A 16426-nucleotide genomic window follows, 5' to 3' on the forward strand; every position below is an offset into this window, starting at 1 on the left:
CATGAAGCATAGAATGCCCAGGATGTATGTTGGACTGAACAATATCGAACTTAGTTGTTGACAACTGCAATATCACTTTCCCGAGTTATAGCACAAACGGAAATATGTAGTGCGAACACGAACTGCATGGATAATTACTAAGTCACTATTGTTTCCCTGAACGATAAGAACGATGAGAATGTAAAGAGACGTTATGTACGATAAAGAGTTCAAGAGAAGAAGATGTGCAAATTGAAGAGAAGTCCAAACGAGAAGGTGTTTGATACAAGAAGAGATGTTAAATTATGTAATTCTCAATGGATGTGTTAAGCTAAGCCCAATGGACTTAGTCCTTGCTTTGTTTTTAAACAAAGTGTCGCAAGTTGGTGAAGAGATTCAAAAGAGTCGAGCTAGAAATATTGTTCTCGTTTCATTGATTAACTTTGGAGCCTTTTCGAGTAAAGACATTTTCAGTACTGATTCTTAAAGTAAATTAGTTTAAGGAAGATTGTTTGATCAATTTTTAAATTCTTAATACTAGAATCTAATGAAAGGGTGAAGATGAGCTTTTTGGATACACACGAGGAATAAGTTTCGATAGTTAGACATGCCCAGAAATGATACACCAACCAAAAGCACCGACATAACCAAGAACACGAGACGATAATTAATATTCCGCATCTGCATACCCCTTGTAGCGAGCTACTAAGGGATCGAACATTATGCTATATTCCTAGATATTAGATCTTGAGAAACAAAATGTGGAGGAAATGTTTTTACGACTGTCGGCCGCTTACTCCCAGAATTCCTACGTTGGCTCCTCGTATTTTCCAACATGATGTCGAAAAAAAAATCCCAAAATTATTTTAGCGCGTAATTAAATTATTGCAACTATTTCCCCTCAGAAATTATATTTATTTCGGACCTGAGACCAATTACTCATCCTTCTAAAAAAATTCAGAATCCGCCGGTGTGCTCGCCGTCTCGTCGAGACGAAGTTTCCGGCTGCTCACACCCTAAAATGATTGAGTTGTTTGATCGGTGATACTTGTTGATTGAGTTTATTCGAGTTATGTGTGGGAGTGATGTATGATGATCAAGCTCAGTAAAATAGGGAGAAAAGATTTAGGAATTGATTGTGGTATAATTGGTTTAATTACCACTAATTGGGAGTTAATGGAATTAGTCAATTAACAGAGGTTTGAGGAGATTTTTCAGAATAGCATCGAGCTGAGAACAAATTACACTGAATTCAAAGATGAAAATAAGCATCACTCATTTATTTATTTGGACTCATTTAGTTTCATAGCCCAAAGCCGAATGTAATTAAACATTGGACTTTACTACTAGTATTTATTTGGGAAGCCCAATATATATTTTCGTATGTTGCATTCTTATTTATTAATTAAAGTTCATGGAAAACTTTAATTAATTCGCCGCCTCGCTCCCAACAAAAGATTAAAACTTCCAACTCAAACCAATTTATATTTAGGGTTGTCCTAAATATTAATTCTTCAAAAACGATCCTTGATTTAGAACACGCCACGTACTAAATATATTACTTCAGATAAATTTTACGAAGATCGAAGGTATTCCTCTTCACCAAAACAATTCGCACTTCACAAGTATGAATATTAAATCAAAGTATGCACTTCCCTTCGCACAATCCGAAAATAATTAGTCCCTTGGTGTTATGTCAAGTACTACAACAACTCCTCGATATTCACTTGATTAATCAACCAAGATTAGTATTTCACCAAGTTCTTAAAGAACTAAAAGAATTCCTTGCCTAAAGAAAATTATTCGTGTCAACCCAAAATGTTTAATTCCTCGTTCCGTGAGAAATTAAATATTATTTTTCAGAAATTTCATTTTAATCACCATATCGCATGCAATAAAGAAAAATTTTATTATCCGAGAATCGTGGGTGTTACACACTACCCCCCCTGCAAATTGGTGTACCGCGTAGTGATGAATACTTGCTCCGAGCTTGGCTTAATACACGCAAGGACTCAGAACATCTCCAGCTCCAAGCCGATATAGTAAAAGAGATATGGGCACGTAGGGGAGCAAGCACATCGAGATTACTTTCGTTTGTAATTGTCGTTGACTAATTATTTTATGAATGAATTAAAAAAAATTTCTAATTATTTTTGTACAATTAATGTTATTCTATAAGTTGAAAATATACAAACAATTGATAAAATAATGTGATTTGTGGTTGTGGCGTGACTGTCATAGTGGCTAGACAAGTTTTTGTGGCTGTGTTGACTAGACGAACAAGTTTTTTTGACTATGCTGACTAAACGGACAAATATTTTGCGACTGTGGCGTGGCAGTTCCGCCTTATTATGGACACTCTTATTAACCTACTTCTGGTTAGAGGCATACTATATATACTTTTAACTTCAATTTTAATTTTAAGTAGTAATAAAATATAGTAATTGAATTGTACAAATTCTAAGAATTATAACCAGGGTTAGTTTTAGTTTTGGCCCAATTCACGTGGGCCAAAAATCTATCACAAGGAGTAGTTATTTGTTGCATTGCAAAAATCGGATAGAATCGAATCGGGCTATTGAATAACATGCTTTGAAAGTTTGAATTTCAAAATTTTATTATGTTCAAGATACTTTGATTAATTTATTTAAAATTAAACTTGTAAATTTGTTATAATGTAGTAATGTCATTGAGATTCAATATTTTTTATCTATAATATCTTTTTTTCACCACCAACCTTCTCTCACGCACAGCCGCTCAGAGTTTGTTCACTCTTCTTAACAAATTATTGTTTATTGCTTACTTGTATGTATCAGTATTTTTAAAAATATTAAAGGAATAATACAACTGCAGTGCCTTAAATAGTATTTCAATTCTGGATTCAAGTGAATTGACACTGATCCTCACGATTATAACAATTTCTGTCAAAGAAGTGATTTTTTTTCAATAAAACTTATTAATACTACAATTTGCAATAGATGATTGATATCCTAGTATACATTGGAAGAGATTTTCAAAAAAAAAATGAAAATGAGACCTCTTCAGCCATACATGTCAATTCGTCCAAAACCACTATCATCTAATGTCCGATAAAAATTGTGCATATATTTAATAAAAAAATTTAATTCTGCATTTTTTATTATAGGATATTTTTTAATCTGAACCCCTGCTTGATTATATTTCTCTCATCCCATTTCTCATCTCCTCTACAAATGAACTAAATATACCAGCAACAAATGAACAAGTGTTAGATATCAATATATCCTTCCATGTTGGATCAGGTCGATGTAGCTCCTTTTCATCCACGTCAGCCACGTTTGCAGCCAAGTCAGCATTTCTTTCTGTAGCTTCCAAACCCGTGGTCACTAACCCGTTGCGTTCCATGTCTTGGCCCACGAGCCGTTCTGTCTCGCCTTCATTCCCACCAAATTCTTCACCCAAACTTTCATCAATCATCTCATCTTCGACTTGACCTCCTACTTTCTCTTCTCTTCTGGAAATTGTAAGAAGCTATGCATTAGCTTTTATATTAGAGAACATAAATCGTGTTATTCGCAATTTTCATTTTAGGCAGAAAATTAATGATTGAATAATTAGTGTGACTAAATTAGTATTTCAAGTGTCATTAAGAGATATAATACTTAATAAAGAAATACGTAATTAACTCTAATATTTGAATTAAATACTCTAATTCTTACTAGTGCAAGTAGTTTGTGGCGGACCAAAACAGAAAAGTGCGAGCAGCATGATTTATGTTCCTAATATAAGGAGGAGGAGTAGTACATTAGTGACGCTTGGCGGGAGAAATCGATGCGATGACCGTCTTTCACCCCCCGAATGTGATGAATCTCTACTCCTTCTATGCTCAACACTCTCGCGTAGGGGGCGCCATATCTTTCCACACCAATCTCTTTCAGATCCTTGAAGCTACGAGGGCACACCACGACCTTCCCGGCTGCATCTCCCTTCTCCAAGCAGGTGATCGTGATCCGAACATGCGCCATCCAAGAGAGCAACACATCGTCCCTAGAATTTGGAAAAAAAATAATTTAATTAGTGAGACAAATTACTTGAGTAAAACAAATTGATTAATTTCAGTAAACAATCTCATACAATTACTACTAATTAATAAAGTAATCTACAACATAACGAGCAAAAGAGGATCCAAACCAATAGAAGCCTGCATAAGAAGAGAGATTGCCACTGCAGTTGTCTGCCATTGTCACTGTTATTATTCTGAGTTTTGGTTGCTCTTTTATTGTCACTGTTATTATTCTGAGTTTTGGTTGCTCTTTTATCGTCACGTATTATATATACATAGGGATGGAGCCAGTCATTTGGATTTGGGATTTGAGAAACTAAAATATACTACCAATTACGATTTTGATAATATGTAAAATAAAATTTAAAATTATACTAATATAAGTGTTGTTTAATAGTATTATAAAATTATACTCCTAATAATTTAATTAGAGAATTTACAATCCTAATAATCAACACATTAAGCATAACACTAACAAGTAACTATTATTATTATAGTTTATATTTTAATAAAATAATAAAGATACTAGTATTAAAAACATATAAGCCATATATTAATAAAAATCATAAAACATTGTTGGGACGTCCCAAAAAAGAATATGACTTAACTTAGTTGGGATGGAGAGAGTATTTTTTATTATTACTTCGTTGTTAGAAAAAAAAAACAAATAGTAAGAAATTTAATTATGAATCGGATTACTTTTAGAGAACAAAATCTAGTCGAACATTGTTAATGAAAATTTCGTAAGTTATATGCACAATATTGCATATGTGATATGTATAATAATATTGTTTTTGTAATCATGTGTAATATGCATAAGTGCACACGACTATGATTTGCGTAATACAGTATTATGTATCCAAAGTAGCAAATTTAGATTGCAATGAATATTAATTACACAATATAGAAAAAATAGGCAAAGAAAGTATTGTTGTTATTCGTTGAAATCACATGTTTAGTAATGCAATATGCGGCCGCGAATGTCACGAAAAATACAGCGCTTCATTATTTTTTTTATAGTTTAATTTCTTTTGAAATCTTATCCCTCTAATTAAATTATGTAGGATAGATAGTATTAATGAAGATAATATGTTTTGATTGTTTGAGGACCGATCAAAATTTGATATATGTATTCAAAAGCTAATAAAATCTCCAGTTATAGGGTCGAAGATCACAATGGCATAGACAGTATGTATTTTTTTAATTCATAAATATTGATTTTGTGTGCAATTTTATGTTTATTCATGTTCACGATATCCACTTCTTAACAATTTGCACGCTAATTAAAGTTAAATTGGATAGTTTCATTTCTAGAGATATATAAAATACAATTAATTATTGAATGAGTTATAACATGATAATATATTGGTTCTTCCATATTTAGTTTGTAAGTATATTTTAGTTGCTTGTTTATATTTTTTCGAGTCTATTTTAGAAGACCTTGGAGTTGTTGAAATAAAAATAACGCGCCTAGCATATCAAAATTTGATGAACATATATGTTTAGTGTGAGAAAGAAAGAAAGAGAAAAAAACAGAAAAGGCGAAATTGAGGTGAGAGAACATATGATGTGTCATTTAATATATATGGATTCTAAAGAAAATATACAAAAAGTAAAATTAAATAACATGAAATAGTGCAAAAATTCTTTTAACGATATTATTTTATTATATTAAAAATTGGACATAAATACCAATAAGTATAAACCTATTTTAGAGAAAATATTTGCATAAAGAAACTGTTAATTGGATGGACTAGACGAAATTTTAGGTTGATTTCGAAATTAATTTTTGCCTTGAGGAAATTAATAGAAATGGCCAAATATTGAACGGAAATTGGCTTCTTCTTCTTTTTTTTAAAAAAAAAATTTATGTTAAGCAGTTAAGTTGATCCATACATACATAAAACACAATCGAGAGAGAGTGAGAGACAGTCTTACAACACATGAGATTAGATGGGGGGACTTCAAAGTTCAAATCAATTCAATTAATCTGAGTACTTTCCAATTTGCAATTAGGTTTTCCCCCTTCAAATTACTTATATAGTACTTACCACTTATTTAGGATATTTCCATTATGTTAGGAGTAATACATGTCACTATCTCTATTACATTACCGGCTGGCGAAAACCACGCAATCGTAATTTCTCAACACTCGAATATCATCGATCTCAGCTCCTTCTTCGTTCAATACTCTCACGTAGGATGCACCAAATGTCTTCAAACCAATCGCCTTAAGCTTCTCAAAACTCTTAGGACGCAGTATAAGGCTCTTGCAAGCATCTTTATAACTCCCTCCTTTTCTAATAAATTAAACCGGATGAACTATACTCCATATTTAGTGTCGTAGCACTTTGATCTAGGAAGACAATATGAAATGTAAATTTTTGGTTTTGATGATTGATTTTTTGAAATGATATGCATTAGAATTTGTAAATACTTCCAAACATGAAACTAATCAACACATGTACATGGATGAATAGTTGCATGAATATTTAGACAAACTTAATTGCAAATTAATTCCCAACACATCGTCCTTGGCAGGAGAGCAATGCAACATCAGTGGTGTGCGCTACTAACTCTGTAAAATCCCTTCTTTTGCGTCCAATCACTGTCTCTATGGCTTTATCCCTAATCATCGTTTTCCATTTCGGCTCGTCCCAATGCTGCAGATAACTTGCATATAAATCCATTTGCTTAAAATGTGAAGAAACCACTTGCTTCTAATTTGTTGTTGATTTTTAGAGTATGTACCTTACGAAGGGTGTTCATGATCCTATCTCTCTCTGCCCAATTGGTGCCATGAATTTTGAGAATGGTGGTGTAGTTCAGCCTCAATAGCTGAGTTGACTGTTTTGTTCTCACCGTGAACACGTGAGGCATATGGCAAAGTACACCAATCTCGCCACATATCTCACCCGTCCGTGCCTCCCCGACAACCTGCATTTGTGTTTTCGGCCACATACTGTCGGTCTTCTTATGGATATGTGTATTGATATATATATAAATGAAAAAATGTGGAATAATCTCACCTTCTGAACTCCATTTTTCATAATCAGTAGCTCCTGCGGATCAATATATAGATAAAACAAAATCAACATAGTAGAGAAAGAGAAGGAAGAATGTATGTATAGAGAGCCAGTTGTTACCACTGCCCCGTTGGCAATAATATAAAAATCGGTTGGTGCTTCATCCTGCAAGATCACGTCTTTGTTGGGAGAGAAATACTCTATCGACATTCCATTGACCAGCTTTCCGTATAGGTCGGTGGACATTCCTTGAAACAAGTAGGACTTGTCAAGGAGAGTGTACACTCCGGGCAAATCCCAGTCCTCTATTTTTCGGCCCGGGTATTTAAAATTTGGCCTATTGTCGTGCAACACATCTTCATTTGATTGATTTCTGTAGGCAGTAGTATATATGGAGCTAGATATTAGCTTTACATGAAGAACCAAGAATTTATGGTTGTTTTTTTTTTTCTTTTATATCACTTGCAAACTAAATTCCTGATTTTCAAGTTTACACTCAAAATTATTATTTAGGTTATTTTCATAATATTGAGAAAGAGTAATCACAGTATAGGCGTCCGGCTAGCGAAAACGACGCGACCGTTGTCTCTCACCACCCGGATATCATCAATCTCGGCTCCTTCTTCGTCCAAGACTCTCGTGAAGGAAGCACCAAATCTCTTCAAACCAATCTCCTTGAGCTCCTCGAAACTATGAGGGCGCACTATAAGCATCTCCCATGCACCCGCCTTCTCCGGGCAGGTGATCAACACACGGGCATGATACCACATGGAGAACATCGCTTCTATCCTAAAATATATTTCAGAAATATTATTTATATATGAAATACTATATTATTAACCATTCTTCCGACAATAAATGTCTCAAATTTGACCGGCTTGCATTTCAAAAAATAAGATGACTTTATAAAAGAAAATAGATATAAAAAAATTAAAATATGAGTCTTACTTTTGTATATTAACTTACAAAAATTGAGTGCATTGGGTTAAAAAAATGAGTGCACTTGAAAAAATAATAAAAGTAAAAGGATCAAATTATCAATTTAATTATGAAACACTATCAAATTCTGGTTCGTGTCACACATTCCAAAAACCTGATATATACTATATCACAAGTTTGAAAATTTATGCAATTATCTCATATTTCCATTTTCTGACGAATTATGCGCAAATGACAGTCAGTTTAAAACAAGTAGATATATCGTGGGGCCAAATGACATCGTCTATCCATGTTTGAAACGCCATTTCGTCAACGTGTTTTAACCCGATTGTCACATCGTCGTTTAATTATGCGAAAATGAAGGACGGGATGATTTCAAAATTTTAAAACTTAAATGATTTATTTTTTCAGATTTTGAAAAGCATACCTTTTAATTTATTTAGAAAATTTATTAAACAAACAGCATAAAATTAATTAAGTAATCTTAAGATTAAAAACACAAGAAAAGTCGAACCTATATTCCCTATGAAAAGAGAGAAAGGGAGCGTGCTCAATCATTACTTCGGATTCGGAAGTGTCGTGTTTTATTTTGGAATCCCTAAAATCGTGACACCCATGCAATATTCTTTTATTGCGTCCACAAAAAACAGCGTCGATTGTCATTCTTATTAATTCTTTTCGCTTTTGGATTTGAGAAACTAAAAATACACCCATATTTATAGGACTTATAAAACTAAATATTATACTCATAAAACTAAGTGAGTAAATTTCCTCTATCTTATTCAAAGCATTCGGGTTTATACAATATTTATTAATTAGAAAATAGAGGAAACATTTGTTTTGGTCCACTCAATTGATTATTATAATACATGAAAATTAATTCAATATTGCCAAATCTTATCATGCGAATATATACAATAGAATATCGTTAAATTCTATATGAAATTATAGTGATGTATATTTTGTGAAAAAAATAATTGAAGTTAAGATAATTACAAAGTTTTGTTAATTATTCACTTTCTTTTTAGTGCAAAAAATAAAAAGAAGGTGACCCAATAATAAAAATAATAAGTTTAAATAAAGGCCCAATACTAAAATAATGGTCCAACCCAATGCTAAATATTCCGGTCATCATCAATCTCGCCCAATTTCCCCAAATTCAGAAATCAAAATCCCTAAATCCCTAAATATACCGGTCAAAATCCCTAAATACCCAAATCGGATACTCTCGATTCTGCATATTCATGGAGGTGGTGATCAATTGGAGCTCAAGAGATTCCTATATGAGTTTGCACATTTGATTTTAGTTTAAGTTTGCATCAAATCATGGAGGTGGTGATCAATTGGAGCTCAAGAGATTCCTATATGAGTTTGCTCATTTGATTTTAGTTTTAAGTGTTTGCATCAAATCATGGAGGTGGTGATCAATTGGAGCTCATTCTTGTGGTTTTGTCTCTGATACCAGAAAAAAGGGTGCAAAATCAGAATATAACAGGATTGATTGTGTTTGTGTTTGTTTGTGAGTACTGAATTGGGGCAAGGAAAAGGAGAAATATATATAAGTGTGGGAGTGAGTTTAAGGAGAAATATATTAATGCATATATAGTCTGATAACAAAATACAGAGAAAGAGAAACAGAGTCATAATCAAATCTCATTACTAGTTTTAAATAACAATTTGCTATTACATTGCTGATTGTCTTCATTTCTCCACCTCCAAGTTGACCTTATTGCCGCATTGTTAATCGTTATGTATAACATGTATGCGATCAGTACTGTCGAAAGAGCCTCGAAGAAGTAATTCATATAGTGTACTGGTTGATTTTCGTAATTGAGGCGCGCGCAGACCAAATGATACACACAAACACAACATACCTACAAAATAACAAAACCAAATTAGGAGTAGTTTATAATCAAAATTACTGAGTAAGTAGGCACTTACCAACACCTTTCTGCCCCTCTCCACCCATTTGTTGCTCATATCTATCTGCATTCTGTTTTTGCACAACAGAGATTAGGAACAGCACAAATACAATGATTTCAAGAGAAAGGAGGAGGAGTGGCTTACTCTTCAAGCAAGCTGTAGACTTTTTTGCAACGCCACATAGAAACCATGGCGAAAATGAGGTATGCATCTATAGGTGTAGATGCAATGGAGCATGGGGGAATTGCCGAGGCCGCGTCAAAAAGGAAGTAAGACTTTGCATACTTCCATGCAACGATCTTCCAGCTGGTGACGCTTACATCATACGACACACAAAATTTTAACAATATGTCACAAACGGATAACACCAAGCAAATGAGTGATATCCAGCTCCTTGCAGGTTCATCATGGAAGAAGGCCACAATCTCAACCGGGGTTGAGATTGTTTTGTAAACAGCCATCGCAGCCATAATAATCTTCCAACCTCTGCAACAGCCATCAACAAGGTTTGTAAACAACAGCCACAGCCATGATAAAAACAAAAATGGAACAACGTACAAGCCACGAACCTATAGAACCTTTTATAAGGTTGGATGATGAAAGGACTTTTGGGGTTGGCAATATTTTCGTTGGATGGCTGGCCATTCTGGTTGGCAATATTTTCGTCGGATGGCTGGCCGTGCTGGTTCGGAAGAAGGCCGGACCCTTCATCGGATGGCTGGACATGCTGGTTCGGAATAAGGCCAGACCCTTCGGTGATGGGAATAAGCCTGGACCTTTCGTCGTCGGATGGCTGGTTCACCATGTCCATAGCTAGCTTGTGAGTTGTGATAGTATGTAGAGTAGAGACTAGTAGGAGTGTTACTTTTTCTTCTTGTTTTCCAAGTGTATATATAGTGTTGAGTGTTTCAATAATTCACTAAGTACGTGTGTGTGCTTGCAAAATGAGCCAAATTTACAGGTATTGTTGTGCATTTGGGGCACCAATTTTGTTGCGTACTAACACTGATTTACCACTAAATCAATGAGCCAAATTATACTAGTAATGTTGTGCATTTGGGGCACAAATTTGTTGCGTACTAACTCTGAATTACCACTAATTCCATACTGTTTTTCTTCCATTGTCCAAAAGATTAGTGTTCACATTGGGGATTAACATAAAAGGAGAGTTCTCAATTGTGATCTCACACAACTTACTAATGTGATTCATATCATAATCAGACGTCGTATGTGTGAACGCATATGTAATTTATGAATTATGTAGTAGATTTTAGGACATGCTGTGGGACATAGGCATAAAACCTAAAATAAGTCACTATGTACATTTACTGATCAAAATCTTTTTCATTTCACTGCTAAAGAAAATAGAAATTGGTATCATACGATACAATGAAGTTGGTTATTATTTAATTATAATATTGACCATATATAGCTACATGCAAGTAGGAGTCGAGAGTTTTATGTCAACGTGTCTTTTTGTTGTTGTCATATGTAGCACTAACATCTTATATATGATATGATACAATACAAATTATACAAGATTAAGATGACAAACACAACCACATGATTCATTCACCAATCTCTAACTAATGAGAAAGAGATGCCCCAATAAAGTACTACAAAATTTGGGTTTAGCAAGTTCCACAATCAGAGGAATAATCGGAACAAGGGTGTCGAGCTAGCCCTTATCAAATGAGCCCCAAATTTGTTGCGTCTAACACTGAATTACCTCTAATTTCATACTGTTTTTCTTCCATTGCCCAATAGAATAGTGTTCACATTGGGGATTAACATAAAAGGAGAGTTCTCAATTGTGAACTAACACAACTAACTAATGTGATTCATATCATAATCAAACGTGCATGTCTATTCTATTGCATAATCTTGTATTAGTATGTGTGAACGCTTATGTAATTTGTGAAATATGTAGTAGATTTTGGGATTTAGGTGCACATGGTGGGGGACAAAAGGTTTAACATTCCTAAAATAAGTCACGATATACATTTACTAACCAAAATCTTTTTCATTTCACTGCCTAAGAAAATAGAAATTAGTATGATATGATACAATTCATTTCATCATAAGAAGTTGGTTATTCACCATAGCTATATGTAGGACTCAAGAACGTCTCTTTGTTGTTGTGATATGTAGCACTAAACTCATCAACGTGTCGCTTTGCCCTTTTTTACCTTCCAATATTATTAATCACTAATCACAAACCAATCAATTATGACAATTCGTTTTTATAACACATAAAAGTTGTCGGGCATGTTTGCTACATAAACTTTAAAAAAAATTGTAAGTACAATCAATTTCAACAAATGTAAAAAATTATTAATAGAGTTACAATTACTCATTTGGAGGTACCATTAATATAAAATTTACTACTATTTCTTTTGTACTAAAAATCCTAAAAGTCCAATTAATTCATTTTCTTTAATAGACGGTTAGAACTTTGTGTGGGTTCAAATCATACTAGAGATAAGAAATTGTTGATTAAATAACAAGATCTTTGTTCTTGTAGTTGGATTATCCCCATGCAATGAAAATGATGAATGGATATTGATTGAAATCATTTATCAAGTGATAAGTAAAAGGACACTAAAATGTTTTTTCAGAAGACTACATAGTACAAATTATAGTTTACCCTCTAACTCCAAACCTATTATTTATATACTTCTTTTCACTATCTATGCCCAAATCAGCTTAATGGTCAAGACTGACAATATATAAGAATTGTTATTTCTGATTCAACAATTTGACTTATTTTCTCTGACCTTTTCCTTCAAATCCCAAATATACATTTTTCTTAAACTTTGGAATTTCAGATATTCTACTACAAAGTCAGAATGTGAAAACAAAGCTGTATAGTGTTATAGAATTAAAAATTCCTAAAAATAAGTTACAATGAAGATCAAAATCACCTAAAAAGAACAGAGAAAATACACTCAGAGAGAATAACACAGTGTTGTCAATACAAGAAGCTGTTTGCTAAGACAGTGTGTAGTTTATGTCTATGCATTGACTGGTTTTCCGTTTAGTTTCGGGAACGGGACCTGTTTGCTAAGAACCACGACTTTGCTTTTGTGCGCGAAGTACCCTTTCATCAGGTTCTTGTATATCAGAATCGCCGTTATGCACTCCACCTGCAAAACACGCGAAATATTGAGAAAAATGGCATTTCTAACTCTAGGAAAAGAGCAGGAGATGATGAGATGAATAACTTAGTCATTGGAGTTTTACTAAGAATCGATACAAAGGAACACAAATAAACTTTTTCTGTGAATCAATTCCATCTATGTATATAATCAGTAAGGAGAATAGTGAGTGAGGAAGCAATTGAATTACCACATCAACACCCATGTCGATATCAAGCCACCTAAGTGCTTTAATGACAACATCTAACTTGATTTGGTGAGCACGACTTAAATCTCTCTCCTTTTGTATGATATAGCTGCAATCGATACGAAAAAGACAATTAATAATAACTCCGGGCTCAGTTGCCATAAACAGAGACTTGTGAAAACCACCACTCACATGAAAACCAGCACCTTTCAGTTTTTCAGGTGTTTTCCCTTTTTGAAGCCAACTCCATATCAGCCTTCAAATTCAACAGCAATGCATACATCAGTTGAGCTTTTTGTACTCCTTATAATATATGCAAATACAACTGTACAAAAAGAGCAGAATTCGTGAATTTCTCACCCTCTCAGCAAGAATCCTAATTTCATATGCAATCACATATAATGCTTCCAATGCCAACGCTGTTTCCTAATTCCGAAATTCCTGAACTATAGCACTACAGTTTTCCATCAATAGGAATAACTACAAGACATTAAAATCTTGAACAAAGAACAACTTCATCTGAAAGTAACTTACTTGGATGCTTTTTCATAGGCCATTTACGATTTGACCAAATTCTTCAACCGATAACTCTGCAACATGAAGTAGAATGTTATGTCCCCATACTGAGAAAATCTCTCAGATTTCCTAATAACCCTGTTAGCATCCTGAAAATATATTCAACAAAATCAAAAACCGGTCAATACAAGTTAAGAATCTACTTTCATCTATGGATAACTGGACGTTAAACAAAAAAAAGTATGATTTCAACAAAGATTGTGGTGGAACTAGAAACCTAAAACATTGAATCAAGGAGGAGTTCAAACAATGAGTAGCAAAGACATTAAATTCAACCTAATTTGCATATGAACAGGGACAAATTTACACTTCCAATTTCTAATCCTTTTCAACAACAATTTGCAAATTGGTACTAAAACCACTGAAACTACTCTACAAATAAGCGAATCACCAACTTGGGTGAGTTGAAAATACGATCTTTTAAGTTGGGAAATACAAAATTGAACAAGTAAGAGGGCGACCTGGAAAGTATTGAGGGCGTCGGCGAGGGTAAGGCATTCAGTTATCCGGCGGTGAGCTTCTCCCATGCTTATGTATGCCGCCATTGTCGAAGCCGCTGAACAAGGTTAGGAGAAATCAGCAAATTTTGCAATTGGCTTTGTCAAGAGACTCAAGACGACGACGTTTGGCACCTGATTTTAGGTTTTTTTGTGATACGATTTGGGGGGATTTTTCAAATTGATCTTACTTAAATAGAAGAATTTTTTAAGGGGGAATTGCAATAAATATGGTAAGTTTGGACAATCACCTAGTTGAATGTATTATATGATATTGATATTTTTAAAGTTGTAACTTATACTATTTGAGAGAAGCTAGGTGTATATTGTTACGAATCAAAATGGAAGGTGAGACATTTTTACTATGGTAATTATAAATCGAATTCCTAATCATGGACGAATTAAAATGGAAAACGGGGAACTCCTCGCATGGAAGGGAGTACTATAATTTTTGGTTGGTGTATTATGAGATGTTTTGTTAATAAAAACAGTCTGGCAGGTGATCCTTACCGCTATAAAATACTGCACACGACACGACCATCATTGCAACACAAATCCACACCTCTCTCTCTGTGTATTTTTCTTATCAGCCATGGCGCAGCAGCTCCATTTCCTTATGATCCCCCTCATGGCACAGAGCCACATAATCCCTCTAACCGACTTCGCCAAATCCCTAGCCCGCCGCGGCGCCCTCGTCTCCATCGTCACCACCCCCCTCAACGCCAAGCGCTACAACTCCACCCTCGCCTCCTCCCCCCTATAAAATGTAATCAAGCCGGGGTTGAAATTAAAAAAATATACTATAATAAAAAATGCAGTATTAAATTTTACATGCAATATATGCACAATTTTTAATGGACATTAGATGATAGTGGTTTTGGACGAGCCGACATGTATCGCTGAGAAGTCTCATTTTCATTTTTTGTTTAAAATTTCTCTTCCAAATGTATACAAACTAAGATATCAATCATCCATTTGTATCTCATTCTATTTTGCAAATTTATAGTATTAATGATTTCCATTTCTTGTGGTTCCGTCGCTGGCTGAGAAATATTTGATGACTGATCAAAGCATGGTTTTGGATTTATTTGTTTATGAGCAGAACTTCTTGGGGGTCCATATATAATTTTAATAATGATTTCAATTTCTTGTGATCATGCCTACTATAGGATTGATTTATCTTATCACTTGAGGATTACCTAATTACTTAAATGAGTTTGACTAATGAAATAAGGTTATTTGTTTACTTAAGTTAATTTGTCTCACTGGGCAAATGAATTTAATTACATCGATTGTGGTATAATGTATTTGAAATTTTAAAATTGTTACCTTTGCATATGCCAAGTCAACTGAATCTATCACATCCTAATTAAGAGCATAAAAACTCCTGTTCAATCTTAATCACTATAATTTGATCTATAACTACTGCCGTCCCGCATCAATTGTCATATTTACTTTTCTGTACTTGTTTTGTAAATATGATAATAAATAATTAAAATAAAAAAAAATAGTAAAGTAAGAGAGAATAATGTAAAGAAGACTCTTCTCTACCTTATTCTCTCTTATTTTACTATTTTTCGACTGTAACTATTTATTATCATTTTTATAAAATAAGAGTAGAAAAGTAAATGTGACAGTTAATGCGGAATGGAGGTGGTATATCATAACCATAAACTAGTACAATAAATCCTACTACAATTCAGCAGCATATCACTACTTGACCATTTCTCACCGTTTGTTATGTGCAATGGCGTGTCCAATTCCGTCGCATAACATACCGTGATGATAAAAATACAACCACATTTGTGCATAACAATGGCCATGACTGCAGCTTCGTCTCGTCTCGTCTCTTGTTTTTTTTGTCGATTTGATTTCTTGTTCATAATCTTATCTCTGTTTGATATGAAGATCATTAATTAATTAGATGAGTTTGACTAATGAAATAAATTTACTTAGTTAATTTGTGTCACTTAATTAATGGACAAATGAATACTCTATGAAATTTTTAGAGTGTTGAGAGGGTTGTGGTGATCAATTTGAGCGATAAAGAAAGGGATCGAGATCAATGATATCAACTTCCTAGTGTTGAGAAGATTAGT

General features: G+C 33.8%; 1 protein-coding gene and 1 long non-coding RNA gene across 5 annotated transcripts; both read right to left on the reverse strand.

The window, feature by feature from the left end:
* Nucleotides 1-6131: 6131 nt before the first annotated feature.
* LOC148927022 (potassium channel AKT6-like) lies at nucleotides 6132-10720 on the reverse strand. The gene is made up of 10 exons (XM_089070235.1): nucleotides 10488-10720; nucleotides 10054-10395; nucleotides 9928-9979; nucleotides 9180-9265; nucleotides 7594-7836; nucleotides 7168-7420; nucleotides 7051-7083; nucleotides 6773-6958; nucleotides 6599-6684; nucleotides 6132-6321 (listed from the first exon to the last, which is right to left on the reverse strand). The coding sequence occupies exons 1-10, from the start codon at nucleotides 10718-10720 to the stop codon at nucleotides 6132-6134; spliced, it is 1704 nt and encodes a 567-aa protein (XP_088926361.1).
* Nucleotides 10721-12756: 2036 nt separating this feature from the next.
* LOC148927023 (uncharacterized) lies at nucleotides 12757-14491 on the reverse strand. 4 transcript variants are annotated; one of them, XR_016128796.1, is made up of 6 exons: nucleotides 14292-14491; nucleotides 13789-13919; nucleotides 13615-13695; nucleotides 13447-13510; nucleotides 13258-13363; nucleotides 12757-13055 (listed from the first exon to the last, which is right to left on the reverse strand). It is a non-coding gene; the product is annotated as an uncharacterized LOC148927023 (long non-coding RNA). The 4 variants fall into 4 exon arrangements; XR_016128795.1 differs by having other exon boundaries at nucleotides 13615-13700; XR_016128794.1 differs by having other exon boundaries at nucleotides 13615-13708.
* Between the last annotated feature and the right edge of the window lie 1935 nt (nucleotides 14492-16426).

This window comes from Salvia hispanica, chromosome 4 (genome assembly GCF_029641045.1).
Source record: "Salvia hispanica isolate PSC_SH4W2 chromosome 4, Shi_PSC_v1, whole genome shotgun sequence".
In the NCBI taxonomy this organism is placed as follows: Eukaryota; Viridiplantae; Streptophyta; class Magnoliopsida; order Lamiales; family Lamiaceae; genus Salvia; species Salvia hispanica.